The sequence below is a fragment of the Miniopterus schreibersii genome (genome assembly GCF_964146895.1).
Source record: "Miniopterus schreibersii genome assembly, chromosome: 6".
Taxonomy (NCBI): Eukaryota; Metazoa; Chordata; class Mammalia; order Chiroptera; family Miniopteridae; genus Miniopterus; species Miniopterus schreibersii.
In genome coordinates, this window is record NC_138107.1 from 59,755,675 (window position 1) to 59,774,536 (window position 18,862).

The 18,862-nt window shown below is 42.1% G+C and overlaps 2 protein-coding genes across 2 annotated transcripts in view; one reads left to right on the plus strand and one right to left on the minus strand.

Annotated features, from left to right (window-relative positions):
* Positions 1–5,080: 5,080 nt before the first annotated feature.
* The window catches only part of TRAPPC3L (trafficking protein particle complex subunit 3L), a gene marked incomplete at its 5' end in the record, with an annotated part of 39,567 nt that continues 25,785 nt past the window's right edge, over positions 5,081–18,862 (minus strand). The window contains 2 exons of the mRNA XM_081140256.1: positions 5,081–6,153; positions 9,445–9,630. Of these exons, the coding sequence (XP_080996382.1) occupies positions 6,034–6,153; positions 9,445–9,630 (306 nt within the window). The 3' untranslated portion in view covers positions 5,081–6,033. The remainder of the gene's footprint in view (positions 6,154–9,444; positions 9,631–18,862) is intronic.
* On the plus strand, positions 12,784–18,028 carry CALHM5 (calcium homeostasis modulator family member 5). Its single transcript, XM_081140805.1, has 2 exons — positions 12,784–13,407; positions 16,868–18,028. Exons 1-2 carry the CDS (start codon positions 12,868–12,870, stop codon positions 17,255–17,257), a joined length of 930 nt encoding a protein of 309 aa, XP_080996931.1. The 5' UTR covers positions 12,784–12,867; the 3' UTR covers positions 17,258–18,028.

Here is an 18,862-nt window from a genome sequence, read left to right on the forward strand (position 1 = left end):
TGAATATGAGGCCTTCCGTTTTTACAACGGGGTCACTGACTAGGAAATGAGGTATTGAAGGAAAAGGGATTTAGGAGGTGAGAGAAAATAATGAGTTGAATGTTGGACACACCATATGTGTGCTTCTGGGACATCTAGGGGGAGGGACTAACCGGGAATAGGGGCAGATAGGGGCAGAGGGTGGAGAGGAGAGGTTTCCTGTGTAAGGGTCACACTATCCAAGTGCAGTGTTCATCTTGAGAGAAGTGCCAACCTCGGAGGAGCATGAAAGAGATTTAGAATTAATAGCCAACTGAAAATGCTGGAGAAGAATCAGGATAGAGAACTTGAAGGTAAGCATTTTAACAGGATTGTCTAGTTTCAAAGCTGGCACTCTGTCTCAGTTTGGGCTGCTGTGATGAAATTCCATAGACTTGGTGGCTTAAACAATTTATTTCTCACACTTGAGGCTCCAAAGTTCCAAGACCAAGCTGCTAGCAGATTATTTGTGTGGTTTGCAGATGGCCGCCCTCTTGTATCCTCATAGGGCAAAGAAACAAAGATCTGTTTCTCTCTTCCAGGACATTAATCCCATTATGCGGGCCCCACCCTCAAGACCTAATCTAACCTTAATTACTTCCCAATGGTTTCATCTCCAAATAATATCACATTGGGTGGGGATTGGGTTTTCGACGTATGAAATTTGGGGGGCGGGGGGAAGGGGGAGAAATTCAGTCCATAGAACATTCTATCTGCTACATCATGTTTTCTTAAAGTTTGCCAGTGAAAGGATGAGGGATGCATTGGTGGCCTGTTAGGGGAGCAGTGCCAAGAAACGTTCTAGGATGGTAGGGACTTGATCATACTTTTAGGCTTATGAGAAGGGGGTAAGTGAAAGGGGAGAGGGAATAAGTGATGAATAAGGTCCCGGAGGAGGTGGTAGGGAAAAGAGCATGCCTGTGTCTCTATAAGGACAAGCAATTCCATATACTAATAATTATTTATTCAATTTGCTGTTCCCTGGGGTCTTCCTCAGGACACCATTTCCAACTTTCCATTGTCAGTAACTTCATTAATTTAAAAAGTAAGAACTTTAGATAATCTCCAAGACCACTTTTGGTCCTAAACTTTTATCTTTATAGCTTTTTCTATAAAGTCTGTCATCCCAGAACTGGAAAGAACTTCCTGAGTTATTGCATGGCCTCCAAGCCAAATTTGCCATAAATATTTCTACCTCTAAAATATAGCTACCAGGCATATGATTGAGAATTAGTTCAGCTCTCTTCAACTACCTTTAACTTTATAGAGTACAGATCTTTGCCAAGAGACAGCTGGCTGGTCCGTGCATATAAATATCATGTTAATCAACTATCGGGCCTGGAGGAGAAGTTGAATTCTTGGCAAAGAGTTGCCCCTTGAGCTGTCTAAACTCGAGCACTCGTTTGGGGGCTCCATTCCCCCCATTCATTCATTTTGATTTGACATCCTCATGAGGTACTCCACCCAGCAGGTGTTCAGAAAAGTTGAAAAGGGCAATTTTTCACCTCTCAAAAGGGTTGAAGGTACATGGTTTAGATCTGGATCCCTTCCAGACTGTGTGAAACATCCTAGGCAGCCAAAAGATACAGGTAACAGGTTTCAAGAACTGCTAACAGTGGGGCAGGAATTTTCTTCTTTCTGTCATTTTTTAAGTGTCTCTACTGAAATGAAAATTACATCTGTGGACACTTTTACATATTGGCTCCAGCTTCGGTGCTGCTTTTCCTGGGGCGTGTTTTCAATAGTGGCATTCATCAGCTTTTCACAGGAGTCTATGAAAAACCTTGAAAAATGTTTCCCAAGTGGGAGCAATGCCATTTCTTTTACATTTTTGGGACAATTTCCTTACAAGTCTTGGCAGCCTAGTTATGTGGCTTTCCATGATTTTCCTCAGTGGTCATTTCTCTCTCTGTATCTCAGGAGCAGTTTCAGGATGCAGAAGTACCTGGGGCAACTTTGTAGTCACAGGTCTACTCCCTGCATGGAAGAGCTTCCCAAGACAGTAAGCAACCAAATCTCCCAATCTCCTTTGGAGACAGAGGAAGTCCTATTTATGATCCACGTGGTCTCAGGTAAGCACACCCAGTCAGGATATTATTACCCACTGCCCCTTGTGTTGGTTTGTTTGAGCACAGGGGAAGTACAGGTTGATCTGTATTTTCTCCCTGGGCCTGTGTGGAATTGTTCAATCTGAAGGTTGGGGTGTTTGCTACTTCTGGGGTGCTGGCCGAGGGTATGAGCAGTGGCCTACCGCAGAAGGATCTCATCTAGCTTTTGCCCACCTCCTCTCCACGCAGACTTCAAATCCTGCTTCGCAGGGGAGATTGAGCCTACAGTAGTGAGCTCTGTCAAGGACTTCCCTAACACCGTCAATCCCATCCCCATCTATGCCCACTCTCACCTTCATCAGTCTTTTCTTTGGCAGTTCAGAGCCACATCTTTCACTTATGGTCTGGATCCCACCCTCTTCTACCTCCTCATGACTTTGCTTCATCAGTCCTTCCCTCTCTCTTATATTTTCAAATGCCTGCATTCTTAAAAAGTAAAAAAAGTAGATAGTCTAACTTTGGGCTGAGTATCCTATGTTTGTTTCCGTTTATAGCCAAGTTCCAAGAATCATCAATGCACAGTACCTCACCTCCTGCTGACTTTTCAATCTACTGCAGAGAGGCCACTGTCTCCATCTGGCCCTGAAGTTGCTCTGGGGCAAGATCTTCTCCTTATCAAATTAAACATCCCTTTCTTGGCTTTTCTGTGTCATCTAATACCCCTCACACTTTATTCTCCTTCAAACTCTTTTGGCTTCATTGTCACCAGTTTCTTCTATATACTTCTCTGACGGAAAGTTTGGCCTTATCTGTGCCTTTCTTTCTTTGCTGTCTCTTGAATGGTGGTTCCCCCCCTAGATTCTCTTTTTGCTCCTTATATTTTCTCAAGTCCATGCTCTCCCCAGATGTTGCCATCTATATCCACTGCCTTTACCGTTATCCACACATTGATGACTTCTCTTCTGAGTTCCTGGTGTTGTTTAAATGTTTCAAAGACACCTCAAACTCAAAATGTTCCAAACTTATTTCCTTCTTTTTTACACTGGCTCTGCAGGAGCCACTGCCAGCTCCCTTTACTCACCAGCCCTCATCACAGTTCACTTAAAGCCTTGGCAAATTCAGCTCCTTTGTAGTTTCTGCATCCAACTCTTCTTTCTTTTTTGCCTAATGCTTCACAGGCTGTTGTGAAAGTTAAGTGAGGTGCCACATAATTAATGTCCCTAGTACCTGATAAAAATCTTAATTGAATTCACAACAGAGAAAGCAGCATTTCCAGGTGCTTATATTGTTTGGTGTATATAGACCACTGGGAATTAGAATTTCCTCTTTTAAGTAATTAAGTCTAATGATTCACACACTATACTGAAATAGCAACACACAGTCTGATGGCTTGAAAGATTTAGGCCACTGGGAGGCTCCAGAAATCAGAAGTTTGTTCTGACTTTGGAATCCTCGAGTGACCCCCAATGTAATTTAAGTTTCCGTTGGATATAGTTGAAGGAAGGACCTGAAATGTATGAGGTTCTTTTTGTTTTGTTTTTAAAGAGCTCCTGCTGCACTGATATTAAATGCCTTCTCCCTACACAATCTCCCTTTTCTGGGACTTGTGTGCTGGTTAGATGCAAACTATAATACAACTTTCTATGTTCTCCCTTCTGTAACCCTGTCCTCTCTGTGAGGAGGGGAGCTGTTGTAAGCTCAAATTTTATTTTGTTGAGCATTCAACTATGTAAAAATGTAATAATGAACAGTTCTCTTTGGTATTCTCAAATATGTTGAAATTATCTATCACGTATTTATAATGCAATGAACTTGGTTGCATTACTATTTCAGAAACCCAACTCTACTCTCTTAAAGACTACAGTAAATTTATCAGCCCTTTCTTTTCAGCCCCGTCGTCCTTGGCCTCCTCCCTGTGTCAGCAGCAATGATGGTGGTCTGGGGACTGCCATGTCCTGACTGGCTTAGATTCAGCTGTCAAGGGAGTGGTTTTAAACTGGTAATGAGCCACTGTGGGCAGGTGATGGCTTCCCCTGAAGTAAGTGGGTTGCTTAATAAAGTGGTGGGCACCTGAATAGAAAACTGTTGTTCCATCAGGAGGCAGAAACATGTAGGCAGCCAACCGGTATCCATCACGTGAAACGTAATTAAAATAAAGAAATGGAAGAGGGAATAAAGAAGGAAGTAGAGGGGATGCAGGAATATTCTTGGTCCTTCATAAACAGGGAGAAGAGGGAACTTTCCAATGATTCATAACAGTCCATTTCAGCTGCTAGAGAGATCCAGGCTCCTAATAACTAATAGATGAACCGGAGGGATTTGAGGAGCCAATAAATAAGTATATAGGCTGCTGAGAAAGTATTCCTGATTCCTGGCAACTGTACATGGGTGGTAGGCAGGCCCTCTCAGCGAACAGCTTGCGCAACCATCTGGTGATGTCACTTGAAAGCACTAACCTGTCTCTCTGCCCCAAACCTTTCTTTCCCTTTGGCTTTTCCAAGATAACAACAATCTCTGCATTGATCAAGGTGCCAGATTCTACTCCTGATACTCTGTGGAACTGGTTTGAAGGCCCTTCCATTGACGGTACAGCTGCCCCAGTGACCCTATTTGGTGCTTAATACCTACTTCAATGTCCTTAGGAAGAGAAGTCTAAGTAGGTGGGGAACAATTTCCCCATAGTCTTCTAAAATCCAAAGTATGTGGAAGTTCAGTGGTTATTGATGTTGGTTACTCATTGATATAATTTTAGATATTTATCATATCCTATCCTCTTATTTTATAGATAGATAGATAGATAGATAGATAGATAGATAGATAGATAGATAGATAGATAGATGATAGAGAAAAAGAGAGAGATTATACACCTGACCCAAGATCAGCCACTTGTCAGCATCAGCGGGAGCCACTAGAAACAGAACTGGGCCTTGTCTTCAAGCTCCTGAGTCTTAGTTGAGGTCTGTCACCACCATATCTCTCACAGCAGTTTTAACTGACGGTGCCACACTACTTGTAACTTTTACTTTTAATTTGATTTCTCTACAGAATCCAGTACATTCCAGACTGCCGTATAGGTTGCCCTTCTAAGCTGAAGGTCTGGTGAAGATTATTGTTTATTTAATCCTGTACATTTTGAATTTTAAAGATATTCTTGTCACAGACAAAATATCCTTTGTGAGGTTTTTAGGAGATAAAAATGATAGTAAAAATTCTAACTGAATAAGCTTTGATGTAAGAAAGTATTCTCAAAGAACATTATTACCTCTCATTTTAGTGATTTCCTGGCCTCACCATCAGTAATGTTTCACAAGAAAAAGAAAGAATTTGGTTGATGCCAGCTATCTAAAAATTAAATAAATTAAATGAATTAAAATGAAATGCTATTGTTAAATATTTCAGAATTAGCATCCAAATAAATAGCTTTGCCTTGTTGATAAAAATCAAGAGTAGCTTCAGGAGGCCAATATATGAGAAAAATCACATCCACAGTTTTTCAAAAGTATGAAAGATTGCTAAAAAATAGAACTGTTTCTATAGAGAATGAAATGTACAATATCTAGAAACTATATATGGTGGGCTCTATAATGTATCATTTCATCCATTTTTTTCCCAATGAGAAGAGATAAATATACCAGCTATATAGGTGACATGGCATTTTTTTTCTGTTACCATAAATCAGTGAAATGAATAGACCTCTTAGGCTGTACTATACATTATGTGCAATTCGTGCTTGCTATCTTATAAGGAGTTATTTGTATATGAAATTTTGACACAAGATTGAAAATGTGTAATTTAAAAGCAAAAGAAAAAAACAGGTTTATATCCTAGTGTACTGCATTTCAAATTTCTAGCTGATTTATAATCCTCTTAAAGCCCATGCTATTAAGCAATTCAGCATTTTGGTGGCTGTATATGTTCAGCTAAAACTCCCCAACCAGTCAGCCTGTGGCGCTTTGAGTGCTGCTCTTCACTTTTTCCGTCTGTATTTTTTCTCATCTAACTTTTTCAGGAATGTTATTCCTATTTCTGTCACCCTGTCGCCTTTTAGTCTGTCTTGCAAGAATGTAACATCAGCAGCCAAATGAACCTAGGAAAGAGAAAAAAACGCCTTGGTCATTTAGGTTTAAAAACAAAACACCTCACTACATCTTTCTGTCTCTTTTTTCAGCTTCATTTACCCCAGAAGAAGCTGACTTTCCTTATGAATGATAAGAAGGAGCTCTGTGGGTGAAGGATCCTTTACTGTGTGTCCTTCAGAGATGGCCTGGCTGGTGTGAGCTCTGTGGTGTGGGTCTGCAAGGCGATGGGAGGGCCAGCCAGGCCCAGCCTGGATGCTTACAGAGATGTGGACCCATGCCAAGTTTTGCTCACAGGGCTGAATTATGAGTCCATCTCAAGAACACAGATTCCCAACTCGAAGATAGCCTTGACCCAATGTGCCTTGCAAGCAGAACTTCCAAGGATAAATGAATTCATAAGTGATTCCTCTCCAACTGACTTGCCATGTATCATTCTGTCCTAGCTAAATAGCACAATCACAGCATAATGAGTGTGGTCCTCACAATACTGAGCAATCATTTATGGCTTTGAGAGGTTTGAAAAAATATAGACTAAATAAATTATGAAGATAAAATTAAAGATTGAAATTACAGACATGAATATTTGATACTGAGGCCTTCTTTTCTTCTGTAAGACAAAGCGCATTTCCCAGACATTGAAGTAAGCCCTAAGGGCTGACTTCTTTATTCATTAAAATATATTCGCATAAGAGCAGCGTGGTATTGCTGACTTACCCTCAGTAGAATACTATTCTACTATTTTAAGTCATTGGGGTAAAGATAATAAATAAGCCAAAGTACCTAATAAAAGCAAATAATAAGTGGAAAAGCCTGGGCCTAGTAAGCAATTAATTAATATATAGTAATTAATCATAATCTTACTAGACTGATTTCCCTCTCTCACCAAGGATCCCTTTGCTAACCAGCCTGGATTTGCTAAACCATAGACCTTGGTAGGCCTAGTTGTTTGGTTCACACAGGGTACAAAGCCCACCACCCAAGAGAAAGATACAGACTGGACTTTGAAATACAGAAGACAAATTCACTCTCATTTTTTCCTTATAAGATCTTTTTTGTCTTTGTCAAAATTTGACAGACAGTTAAATAAAATAACAAGGAGACTACGCTGAAGCTATTTGGATATTTGGGGCCACATGTTGTCTGATGCCTGTGTCTGTCATTCGGCATATGGCATATACATTCAACTTATCTATGAAAGATGGGGACTTCTTTAAAGGGAAAACTTTAAAAAATGGGAGGGTAGAAGTGTGGGAAAGCTGTGCGACTAATAGATTGTTTCTATTGTTTTACTCTTTTGGATTACCTGTTATTATGTCCTTCCCCTAATTATCACAAATAATTGAAAATGATATGCATGCTCCATTATTGGGTAGGCCACACATGTCTAGCCTTGGGCTACTATCTGGTCTCCGCATTTTAAATAGCTAAGCTTCTGGGAAAATACGACTTCATTATTACTTCTGCCCAAGCTGCCCTTGGCTCTTCAGTTTTTAGCAGATTGTCTTCTTGCACGTTCCCAAAACAGCTTTTACTAAGGTCCTCCCTGACCTTCTGGTCCCTCAGCGCTGTGCGTATTTTTCAGGTTGTGCTTTACTTAGCCTCTGCTGTACTTCGTCTTGCTAATCACCTCCTTTTCCTCAAACACTCGCCTCCCTTGTTTCTATGACTCCATTCTTCCCTGGTATTTTTCTAAGCTCTGGTTGCTCCTCCTTGGTATCCTTTACAGCCTTTGTGCTTTCTGTTTAACTTACTCTTATGTTTTGTTGTCTCCTAGGGATCCATCTGTGACTCCTTTTTTTTTTAAATCTACACTCTCTCTAGACACTCTTTGAGAGCGCCAGTGCCTCTCCAGTCCACACCTGCCTGTGATTTCCAGACATCCGTAACAACCGCTTAGCGGTATCATCCCCTGGGTGTGTAGGCTCCTCATTCCCAGGGGCTGCCTAAACTCACTTTGCCTCTCCCAGCCCCAAATGTACATCTCTTGGTTTTGCTCTTTTGATTACTAGTACGACCATCACTATAGGTTGCTCAGAAACCTAAAAATAATTCCTGAGTCTTTCTCTCAACCTTGTTCCTTTAGTCAACTGATTACCTCATCTAAAATCTATTCTACCTTCTTAATGTTGTTGAAGTCGGTCTTCTCTCCACTCCTACTGTCAGGGCTTTATCTGGTTTTCCTTCAGGTTACCACGATCAGCTTCCTAACTGCTCCCCCTCCCCACCCCAGCATTGTCTCCTCCTGTGCACTTTCACTTTGTTTAAAAAGGAATGACATTCCTAAAACACAAATTTCAAACTATTATCCCCCGGTTTATAAACCTATAAGCAGTCTCTGCTGTTTTCAGTACAAAAATCAAATTCCCAACTTTTCGTATAAACGCCTTTTTAAAATCAGGCCTTTGTAAAGAATTTACTCCTTTCTCATGACAATCCCTCTTTCGATCTACATGTCATTCATAGTAAACTGACTCAAGTTCCTTGTTCATTAACTGAAACATTCTTTTTATGCCTTTGGGCATGCTGCTCCTTTTACCTGGAAAATTCTTTTCCTCTGCCCCCCAAGGCCTTCACCTCACTTAACTCTTATTTATCCTTTAAATGCCAGATTCAGAGTTTTCTTAGGAAGCTTTCCCTGACCTCTCATTCACCTTGACCCATAGCCTTTAGTCACACTTCCTTACATATTCGGTTTCTCTACGGAATAGAAGATTCTTGAGGGGCAGCAACTGTGCCTGGTTCATTTTGTAAGTTCAGTGCCTGACTCTTAGAAGATGGAATTAGATCCATCAATAATTCATGTTAGCATGATGTTTGTCACACTGAGCCTAGTGAAAGATAAGATCTTGAATGAGGTATTGATTGATTTAACCATTCAGCCAGCCTCCAAAATAGTCTGCAACGATCCCTGCCTCCTGTTATTCCTGCCCTCTGGCGGTCCCGCCCCGCTCTGCACCAGGGTTGGCAGCACCTGTTGTGATCAGATCTACAGAGAGGTCTGTCTGCAAGGAACTTCATGAAGCTTCTAGGCAACTGCCAGCAAGGCACTGAGGCCATGTGAGTGGGCTTGAAAGTAGATTCTCTGGCCTCTGTCAAGTCTTCAGAGACCTCAGCCCTGACCAGTAGCTTGACCGCATGAGTATTAAGCTGTAAAAAGCTCTGAGCCACAACCACCCTGCTAAGCAGCTCCCAGATTTCTGATCCTTAGAAACCATGTCAGATAATAAACGTTTGTTTTAAGCCACTGTACTCAGCACTAGATAACAAATGTACCCGACACAATGAAGTGGGAGCTTTACCATTTCCAGGGCACCTCTGATAATCCCACAGAGCAGATTGCAGTAGCACAGAGATGACCGCCCAGCAGGGAGCTCTTCCACAAACTCCGCCAGAGGGTTCTTGTCTAGAATCAGGGAGAATTCATTTCTGCTTGAATTATTACAGGTCACACTTGGTGTAATTCCCAGGTACATCTTGAAAGCGACCTAACAAAGGAAAAACAATTACTAAAACTTGATCTAGAACAAATGTCTATAACTAGGGCACCCAAATACCCTGTTCTACGCAGTGCTGAGTAATGGTGAAGCAGGTGGAGCTTGTAGTCAGAAGTCTGGGCTCACACTTAGCTTTAAAATGTACTGATCCTATGACTAGTGCAAGTCTTAAATCCTTTTATTTTTATGAAACATCTTAAAGGACTAGATTTCTGTGGAAACAAAAATTTTCTTTTTTTTTTTTTTTAAATATATCTTTATTGATTTCAGAGAGAGGAAAGGAGAGGGGGAGAGAGAGAGAGAAACATCAATGATGAGAGAGTCATTGATTGAGCCCGCAACCCGGGCATGTGCCCTGACCGGGAATCGAACCCCGATCGCCTGGATCCTAGGTCGATGCTCAACCGCTGAGCCACGCCCGGCCGGGCGGAAACAAAAATTTTCAAAAATAAATATCCTTTAGGAAAGTGGGAAATTTAAATATGACTAATCATCAACATATTAGTATATTTGTAACACTGAACTTAGATTTTGAATGAGGACAGACACGCCTGCCCTAAGGGAAATGTGATAGAGCAAAGGATGTTACACTTAGGTTACAGGAAGGCCTCAAGGGTATGTTTTGGGAAGTGGAAGAAGTCATATCACTAAGGGTGACAAGTCTTGCATGAGAAGCAAAGAGTTGTGGTGACAGGCACATAAATGAGTTATAAATTAACTTCTCAAAAAAGTCTTCTGTTTTACAAGAATTACCTTTTTTACAATATAAAAATAGAGGAAACTTTGAAGATTATTTCTGTTTCAGTTTCATTTTCACAAATGAGTAAACCAGGATTCAGAGCAGTAAAATGACATGGCCAAGGCTACAGTATTCCTTAGTTCCTTGGCTCCTAGTCCAGGGCACTTTCTTTTCACAAAACGCAGGCTTGGAATTTGAGGTTTATTAATGGGAATGTGTCAGCTTGATATGTTATTGTCTTTCCAGTGCCTTAATTAATTTAATTTTAAAATTAACACCAGTGTAGGAGAGAAATGGAAATAATTTTCTTAAATTATTGCCAATTAGAAGTACTTCTAATGAAAAGTTCTTCCTTCCTTTATTCAGTACTCAATGAGCACTGCCTATCTATTGCAGTGCCTCACACACCGTGGAAGTTCAATAACTATTTGAAAAAGAAATTACTGAATGAGCATCTATTCTGTTGGGCACCATGTTTAGACCCAGAATACAAGTTAATAAAATGTAGTTCCCTGGGTACAGAAACTCACCAGGGCAGGAAGCCCAGGATACCTAGCAAGGGGCAAAGCTGGGAAAACAAGGACCTTGTCCCCAGGGTAACCTATTCTCCCCTAGCATATGGCTGGACTTGCAGTTTAGACTCCCTGACCTTTTCTTCTCTAAAGATAACAACTAGGCCTCAATTGTTTTCCAGTGCCAGGCCCAGAAAAGCAGCAGAACCAGACAAGTGGCACCAGCCAGGATCAGCTATATTGACTAATGACCCCCTGCCCTGGCAGGGCCCTGAAAGAGCACACCTGGAAAGGTGATGAATACTCTATTGAGACCCTCCCCTGAGATTTCTACCTATAAGAAAGAGATAAATATGCTCAGGACAAAGAACCCAGTGAGTGCTCCCCACTAAGGGAGCATGCCAGCACCTCTCCATCCCCCTTCTTCCCTCTGAGGGGAACCCAGGAAATTTGCAACTAGGGGAGCACTGGGCAGTGGCAGCTCCTCCTGGGCTTACCCCTGAACCTGTCTCCAAGGCCCCTCCTCTCTCTGACTCCTCAGTGAGCCAGAGCAGCCCAGCCTGGGCTCTCCTGTTCCCTCTCCTATGCTCCTCCCTGTTTCACGTCCTAAGTATATTTTTGCTGCCATCGTGGACTCAGTACCCTTTGACTCAGTGCTGTGTAGCCCTTCCCTTTGGATATCACACCCCCACCCCCTTTTTCTTAAATAAATTTAATTTTTCTTTATTCACCATCTGAGATGGCTGTTTAGCCTGCCCAAGCACCACCGACCTTAACCTTAACCTTTCAGTCCCTGTTTTATAAGAGCTTATAGTAAAAAAGGGATGTAGATATTAAACAAATAACTACGGCGGTATGACAAGTTCTGCAAGTACAATGTTATATACAAAGTGTGACAAAGTAGGTTTACAGTTGTGAGCATGAGAAACACAGAGTTTATTCTTATATTATTATTTATTAATTATTGTATTATTTTCCATATGAGCAACTTTAAACCTACTTTTGCCCCACCCTGTATTAGCAAGCAATCCTGGAAATAATCACAGAGGAAGGGACTTCTACCCTGTTTATGAATCTTAGTGAGAGTTTGTCAAGTGAACAAAGTGGGGGGGGGCGTACATTCTAGGTAGAGGGAACATATCATGGGCATGAAATAGCACGATACGGCTCATGGGAGGTGCTGGTATTTTTCAGCTTGTGGGCAGTGGGGAGGCCCAAAGCCATGAGTAAGCTAAAGCAGAATTAAATTTCTGTTTTAGAGGGATCTCCTTTGTGTCAGTATGGAAGGTGGATTTAGGACTGGGGGGGCCTGGGTATGAGGTCAAAGGCAGAGATACCAATCAAGAGACTACTGTGATAGCCCAGGAAAGAAATGATGAGGACTCCTCTCATTTTGTATTTTATTCAAAACTCAAAGGCTCCCTAAACTTTTCCATATAAACTGCAAGTAGCCCAAATCCTGAAATGTGCTTCATGTCTCTGACACTAGCCAGCTTAAAAGGATATACAGTGAATAATCTGTTATCAAGTCAAGTTGCAAGAGAAAAACATTAGCACGAAACTGCAGGCTTGGACATTGCTTTGGCTCCCGATCAATTGGCTGAAACCCATCTCTGGTAATGCTTTGATTTCCCTGGCTGGAAAATCCTTAGACTGTTATTTAGATGAGTGAGGATTTCTTTCGGATTCGCAGTGCATGGAAATAACATAAAAACGGAGGCTTTGCACTTTGAGTTTAATTCTCAGTGTTCTGGCTCTAGTTTCATGGCCCAATACCCACCAGTAGGAGGCATTGTCTAAACACGATTGGGAAATTTTCATTCCTCAGGAATGACATTGTTTCCTTCTCTGGCCCAACAGAGTCTGAGAAGGAGGATTGTCGCTTCCAGTGAAGGAAGAGCTCCACCCTCGGCCAGGCCACGGCTGCTCGGCCAACAAATAAGGGCAAAGCATCTCCCTTCTTTACTTGTCTCCAAAATGGATGCTTTCAATGGGATTTTAAAATTCATCCTGCACCAGAAAACTGTTATTGGCTACAGCTTCATGGCCCTGCTGACCCTGGGAAGTGAGCGTCTCTTCTCCCTCGTGGCATTTAAGTGCCCCTGCAGCACCGAGAACGTGGCCTATGGGCTGGTGTTCCTTTTTGCTCCTGCCTGGGTTTTACTGATCCTCGGATTCTTTCTGAACAACAGGTCGTGGAGACTCTTCACAGGCTGCTGCTTGAATCCCAGGAAAATCTTCCGCAGAGGCCACAGCTGCCGCTTCTTCTATGTCCTGGGCCAGGTCACTCTGAGTTCATTGGTGGCTCCAATGATGTGGCTCTCTGTGGCTTTGCTCAATGGCACTTTTTATGAATGTGCCATGAGTGGGACAAAAAGTTCAAGACTCCTAGGATTGATTTGCAAGGACAAGCCCAAAGAGTGCTGGGAAGAGCTTTACAAAGTATCATGTGGCAAAACCAGCATGACAGCCATGGACAGTGAAGAGCTGAAACTGTCCCTGCAAGCCCAGTCTCAGGTAAAAAAAAAAAAAAAAGGGACAAACTTGCTTTTTCCTCCCAGCTTGAAGTTTTCTCACAGTTGTCCTTGAGCCAGGGCCGAGTCTGAATTCTGCTAGGACAGTTTGATGCAAAGTGGAAACTGGAACGTGATGCAGTGTTAAGATAATCTCTGGGAAAGCTTTTTAGAGGTTAGATGGCTCGGTAAAATTGCTGATTGAATTGTCTTTTCCATTTCTGAAAAGAAAATAGCCTCTGGGTTCTGTGTACGTACATACTTAAGTACTTTAAAACTCTCTCTGGGTTGACTTTATAAATAATGCATGATACTAACTCATAATTGAGTGTTAAAGCCAGAGCTGTAATTAGAAATTACTGCCTTCTATCAATTATTTATTTCCTAACTGGTTTCTCAGAAAAAATAAAACACCCCACACATGTAGCGTTCATCTGTTAAAATATAGTTGAACCAAATGAGCTAATACTTTGCAAAGTTGCAAGTAATATAATTAATACCAAGATTCCCTTGAGTGATTTCTGGCAACTTCTATCTCTATGTGTAAATATTGTCAGGCTTGAGAAGAGTTTCCCAGCTGATGGAGGAATTGGCAGTCTGTAAGGAGCCTGCAGTAAAAAGGGGTCATATTCTCTAGGGAGGCTATGCCTTCCGTTTTTTTGTGCTGTACAGCTGAAGAATAATACATTACTTTAGAAGCTCAAGATTTGGGGCATTGTTTTATTTAGCAGAAGGAAATCATAGCTTTACCTAACTGACGTAGGGAAGTAGCTTGTCATCCTTCCAGGTACATGAGCACAAATCCAGATGTGAAGCCTTGCGCTGGCCTCAGGAAAAGACTGAATGCCTACTTGTGAGTAGAAGGAATTGCATTCCCAAAACCCAAACAAGCAATTAAAGTAGATAAACAGATGCATAATTGCTCAGCAGTGCTACTTGTTTTGGAATAAATGCACTGAAAAGAGTATAATTTTACTTTTTCAACAAGGACTTACACATCAAGGCAAAGTCTGTTTTTAAAATCCTGCATTCCAAAGCTGGCTGGCAGTATTGCCATACGCTTTTCATAAACCGATAAGCCTGAACACACCCCAAAATCTTTTGTATAATGCATAAAGTGCATCGGAGATAAAAACAGGCTCCCAGACGCCTTCCTTCTTTTGTTGATTGAAGGTATTAATTCCAAATGTTATGACACAATGAGTGATTTATGATTTATGTTCCCGGGCACCAGGCTCCATTCAGTTAATGCCAGGTCCAAACACTTATCACTGTGTGAGCTCTTCTTCTCTAAACATAAGCACAAAGAAATCATGCACATGCTGCCATAGCTTAACATGGGCACCGACCTGTTGCCCTTTCAGCAGAATGAAAAGAGCCTGGGGCTGATTCCTGAGGGATGCCGCATGAGGCCTGTGGACAAGGCAAGCTGTATCAACAGCAGGTGCTCACAGCCCAGATAAGCAGGAGCAACAAACAGTCCCGACTAATAGCTGGGCACGTGGATGGGGGTGAAAAAGCGTCACATCCGTAGGTGGGGCAGAGAAACAACAAATCCAGCTGCGCGGTGCTCTTTTCTTCAGGGAGGTAGAGTGTAGTAGTGGAAAGAACTTGGCCTTTGAGTCGGCTGGCCTTGGGTTTGAGTCCTGACTCTACCAGTCACCAGCCACATGACCTAGGGCTAGTGATACGGCCTCTCTCAACCCCAGATTCCTCTAGTTGGGGGAGTAACACCTACCTCGGAGGGTTGCTGGAGGGTATAGAGATAATGGACCTAAGTGGGCATGAGGCTGCTGGCACACGGTAAGTGCTCTAAATTGATGAGAAAACTGCCAGGGTTTGAGGAGGAGACTCATGAAGGATGGGACACTAATGAAGGCTGGGGTGGGAGCATCCACCATGTCTAGCTAGATTCTGGGTACTGTGAGTTGGGGAAGAACTCGGTGCTCAGTGCTCAGGTGAGAGCAAGGCGATACTAGGCTCATTTCCCGGGGCAGGGGGAAAAGGGAAGTCTGAAGCTGACCAAATAGCTTAAAGCTCAAGCAGAACTGGCTCGGATTCTGAGGTGAGATGGCCTCCTGGCCCTCAGGAGGCCTGGCTGTGGGGAAAGAGGAAGGTAGAGGTCAGAGGAAAGAGGGAGTTCTGAGCTGGCCAACCACAGGTCAGGAGAATATGGGGACATTCACACGGTGGTGGCTGTGTCTCACTCATTAATCATGACAGACAGAGGCCGTGAGTTCAATAATGCTTCTACAAACACATATGCATTTGGAAAGCAGCAGCGTGTGGTAACAGCTCACACCTATGAGTGCACATGCACGGCTACATCATCTCATTTTAATCCCCAAAGCTACCCTCTGAGGTGGGGAACCTCCGTTTTACAATGGAGGAAACTGAGGCGCAGAGAACAGCCACCGTAAGGGGAAAGTTGAGATTTGAACCCAACTAGTGCCAATCCAGAGCTTGCATTCATGAGGAGTCTGAGACCTTCTCAATGACTCCCTGGTCCGAGCCAGAGTGTGAGAACTACGTGTGTAAAGCATTGGAGCATATTTGTAGTTCTGTTACCGTCTGAGTGGTTCACTTGCAGAGTTTTGTTTCTATTTTCAAATAGTCCAATCTGCTGAGAAACACCAAGGGTCATTTCACTGACATGTCAAGAGAAAGTCTGAAAGACCTCTTTAGTTTTCCAAATATGAAATTAATTCTAATTATCAAAATATAATTAGAACAACAAAAAAGTTTGAAGACAAGTTGAACTACTTAGACTTCTGTTTTCAATATTCAGGAGGGGAAAAAAACCCAGCTGAACCAGTCGGTACTCAAAGAGGAATTTGTTTTTTCTAATTATCAAAATACAGAACCAATAGTCTTGAAAGTTTGGAATGACTGTAATTTTTTTCTCAGCAGTCTTTCAATTCTTACAGTTTCAGTTTCCTTATTGTATTATGCCTGATTCTATTAGTCATGGATAATGGGTAATGATATTTCTCTCAGAAAGGGTTGCTGCTCCTTGCAAACAATAGAACTTGGGAAAATTCTGTCAGTAGCCACATATGTGCATTTATCAATGCCTGGAAACGCATGGCTAAGGAACTGCCATTTGCTTGAAGGATCACATTTACCCATGCATAGAATTTTTTCTCTGATAGCTAATGCTTTTTGAGGGCTTGGTTTACCTGATTCTTGGATAATCTGTATTTTTTGCTTTTTTCCATTTGCCTGCCTTCTGGTTATTTCTTTGCATATCAACAATGATGGGTAGGATGGAGAATAATTAGGTAACTCTAACTTTATTTTGACTGCTAAAAATGTGTTGTTAAAAAATTAAGATGAAGAATTTCAACTGAGATATGGCAATGACTGTGGTTTTAATTTCGCCATACATTTCCCAATAATATCACCCCAGCTCCCTGAGAAGTGGCTTTGTTTTTACATGTCCTCAATACTTCTTTCTTTCTAAGATTCTAGGATGGTGCCTGATTTGTTCAGCATCTTTTTTCTCTCTGCTCACTACTTGTTACGCTCGCTGTCGATCTAAAGTTAGCTACCTTCAGCTGAGTTTTTGGAAGACATATGCGCAAAAGGAGAGGGAGCAGTTGGAAAATGCTTTCCTGGACTATGCCAACAAGCTGAGTGAGAGAAATCTGAAAAGCTTTTTTGAAAACAAGAGGCCGGAGGTCTTCCCCATGCCTACTTTTGCTGCCTGGGAGGCTGCTTCAGAGCTGCATTCTTTCCACCAAAGCCAGCAATACTACAGCACCCTGCACAGGGTAGTGGAGGATGGTTCGGAACTTGGCCCCGAGGAAGATGAGACCACAATGGTTCTGGTGGGTTCCGCCCACACTGTGTAGCTCATCCACCATCCTTGACTCATGGTGTCCAGGAGTTCACTTCTGACAGCTTCTTACCGCATCAACAGCTGCCTGTGAATATATGTGTTTTCTCACATTTTCTGTTTCTTTATAAGACAAAAACACCAGGGGAAGCAGCTTTGCATCTCCCAAGTGCAGACCATGTCAGGATGTGCTCAAACGGATGCTGAGTGGACTGGTCAAGGATGGCAACCAAGGTGCTCTTGCTTTGGGGGAGGGTTGGGCTCAGTGTCTTCAAGTGCTAAGATTTTTATGATTTGACAGCAAGACTCATGCAAGAAGGTCGCCACTCTGTAAATATTGGTCATGGCATCTGAGGGCAGAAGTGGTGAGTTGTGAGTGAGCCAGATACTCTCAACGGACTACTGTACACAGTGAGATCTATAGTATAGTCAACAAAAAACCTTGTCCTATAAATCTACCCTACAGCCCTTTAAAGATGTATGAAATTCTACCATCTGAAATTCACTTCCTCAGAATCTGAAGACATCAGTTCTCAAAAATAATACACTGAAAGGATATAATGCCTAAAATCCCAACCTTCTCACATATTTCCAATGTACAATGAAAGTATGCCCCTGCAGCAGGGCTGTATTAGGACTATTGTGGGCTCTAGGTGCTTTTGCCTTAATGGACCACTTTCTACATTAAACACACACACACACACACACACACACACATACATTCATGACTGTATTGATATAAAGAAAAATATATGAATATTATATATTAAAATATTTTTTCAACCCAAAAGTTTATTTATTTTCTTCAGATTTTAAAATAAATTAAAAATACTTTTGGGTCCCTACAGGTATCATGGCCCTAGGCACAGTGCTCACTGGGCTGAATGGTTAGTCAGCCCTGACTGGACGTCTTGGGGAGCTGGCCTAAGCAGTATTGGTGTAAAACTGTGTTGCAGTTTTGTTTATCAGAAATAGTGCAAATTTTGCATTCTACTATGTAATATATCCCAAATCTCTGAATGGGATTGGTGTTTAAGGAAGAGGCACATATTATGCTGTGGCTCACACCTTATATCACTGAGAGTCCTTGTCTCTTAGTTGGAGAATCCTGGGGATGAACCCCTTAGTACCATGGAACATTATCCCAAATTGGGGAAAGCCCCCTACAGGTATAAGACATGGAACCTATCCTGGGAACGTGGAGGTGCAGGGTCAAGTAGGGGCGTGTGTGTGTGTGTGTGTGTGTGTGTGTGTGTGTGTGTCTATGTGTGTGTGTGTAGGTGGGAGAGTGGAAGGTGGGGACTGTGAGGTTGCCACAGTTGAAATATTATTTGAATTTCAAAGAGTGGTGCTATCAATGTTTTGACAACTTGCTCTCAAAAATAAAAAGCCCCTGATTTAAAGTGTTCACCAATTTCTATGGTACAATTTCAAGTTACCAAGATGATGTCACTGAATGCAGAGTTAGGAAGAGATGCTGCCCATGGGCTTTCTTGAGCCAGTATGAATTTTTCAAAGAAGGTTTTACAGCAAGCTTTTTTTTCTTCTTCTCACTTATGTTGATTCTAGCCAAACCAACTTTGGCGCATCTTTGGTATACGTGGGTTTTACTGTAATAAAA

Bases quoted from the DNA above. Each gene is read 5' to 3' on its own strand.
- CALHM5 (XM_081140805.1), top strand. From the start codon at position 12,868: ATGGATGCTTTCAATGGGATTTTAAAATTCATCCTGCACCAGAAAACT. The intron at 13,408-16,867 runs GTAAAAAAAAAA...TTTCTTTCTAAG, and splicing joins CCCTGCAAGCCCAGTCTCAG to ATTCTAGGATGGTGCCTGAT.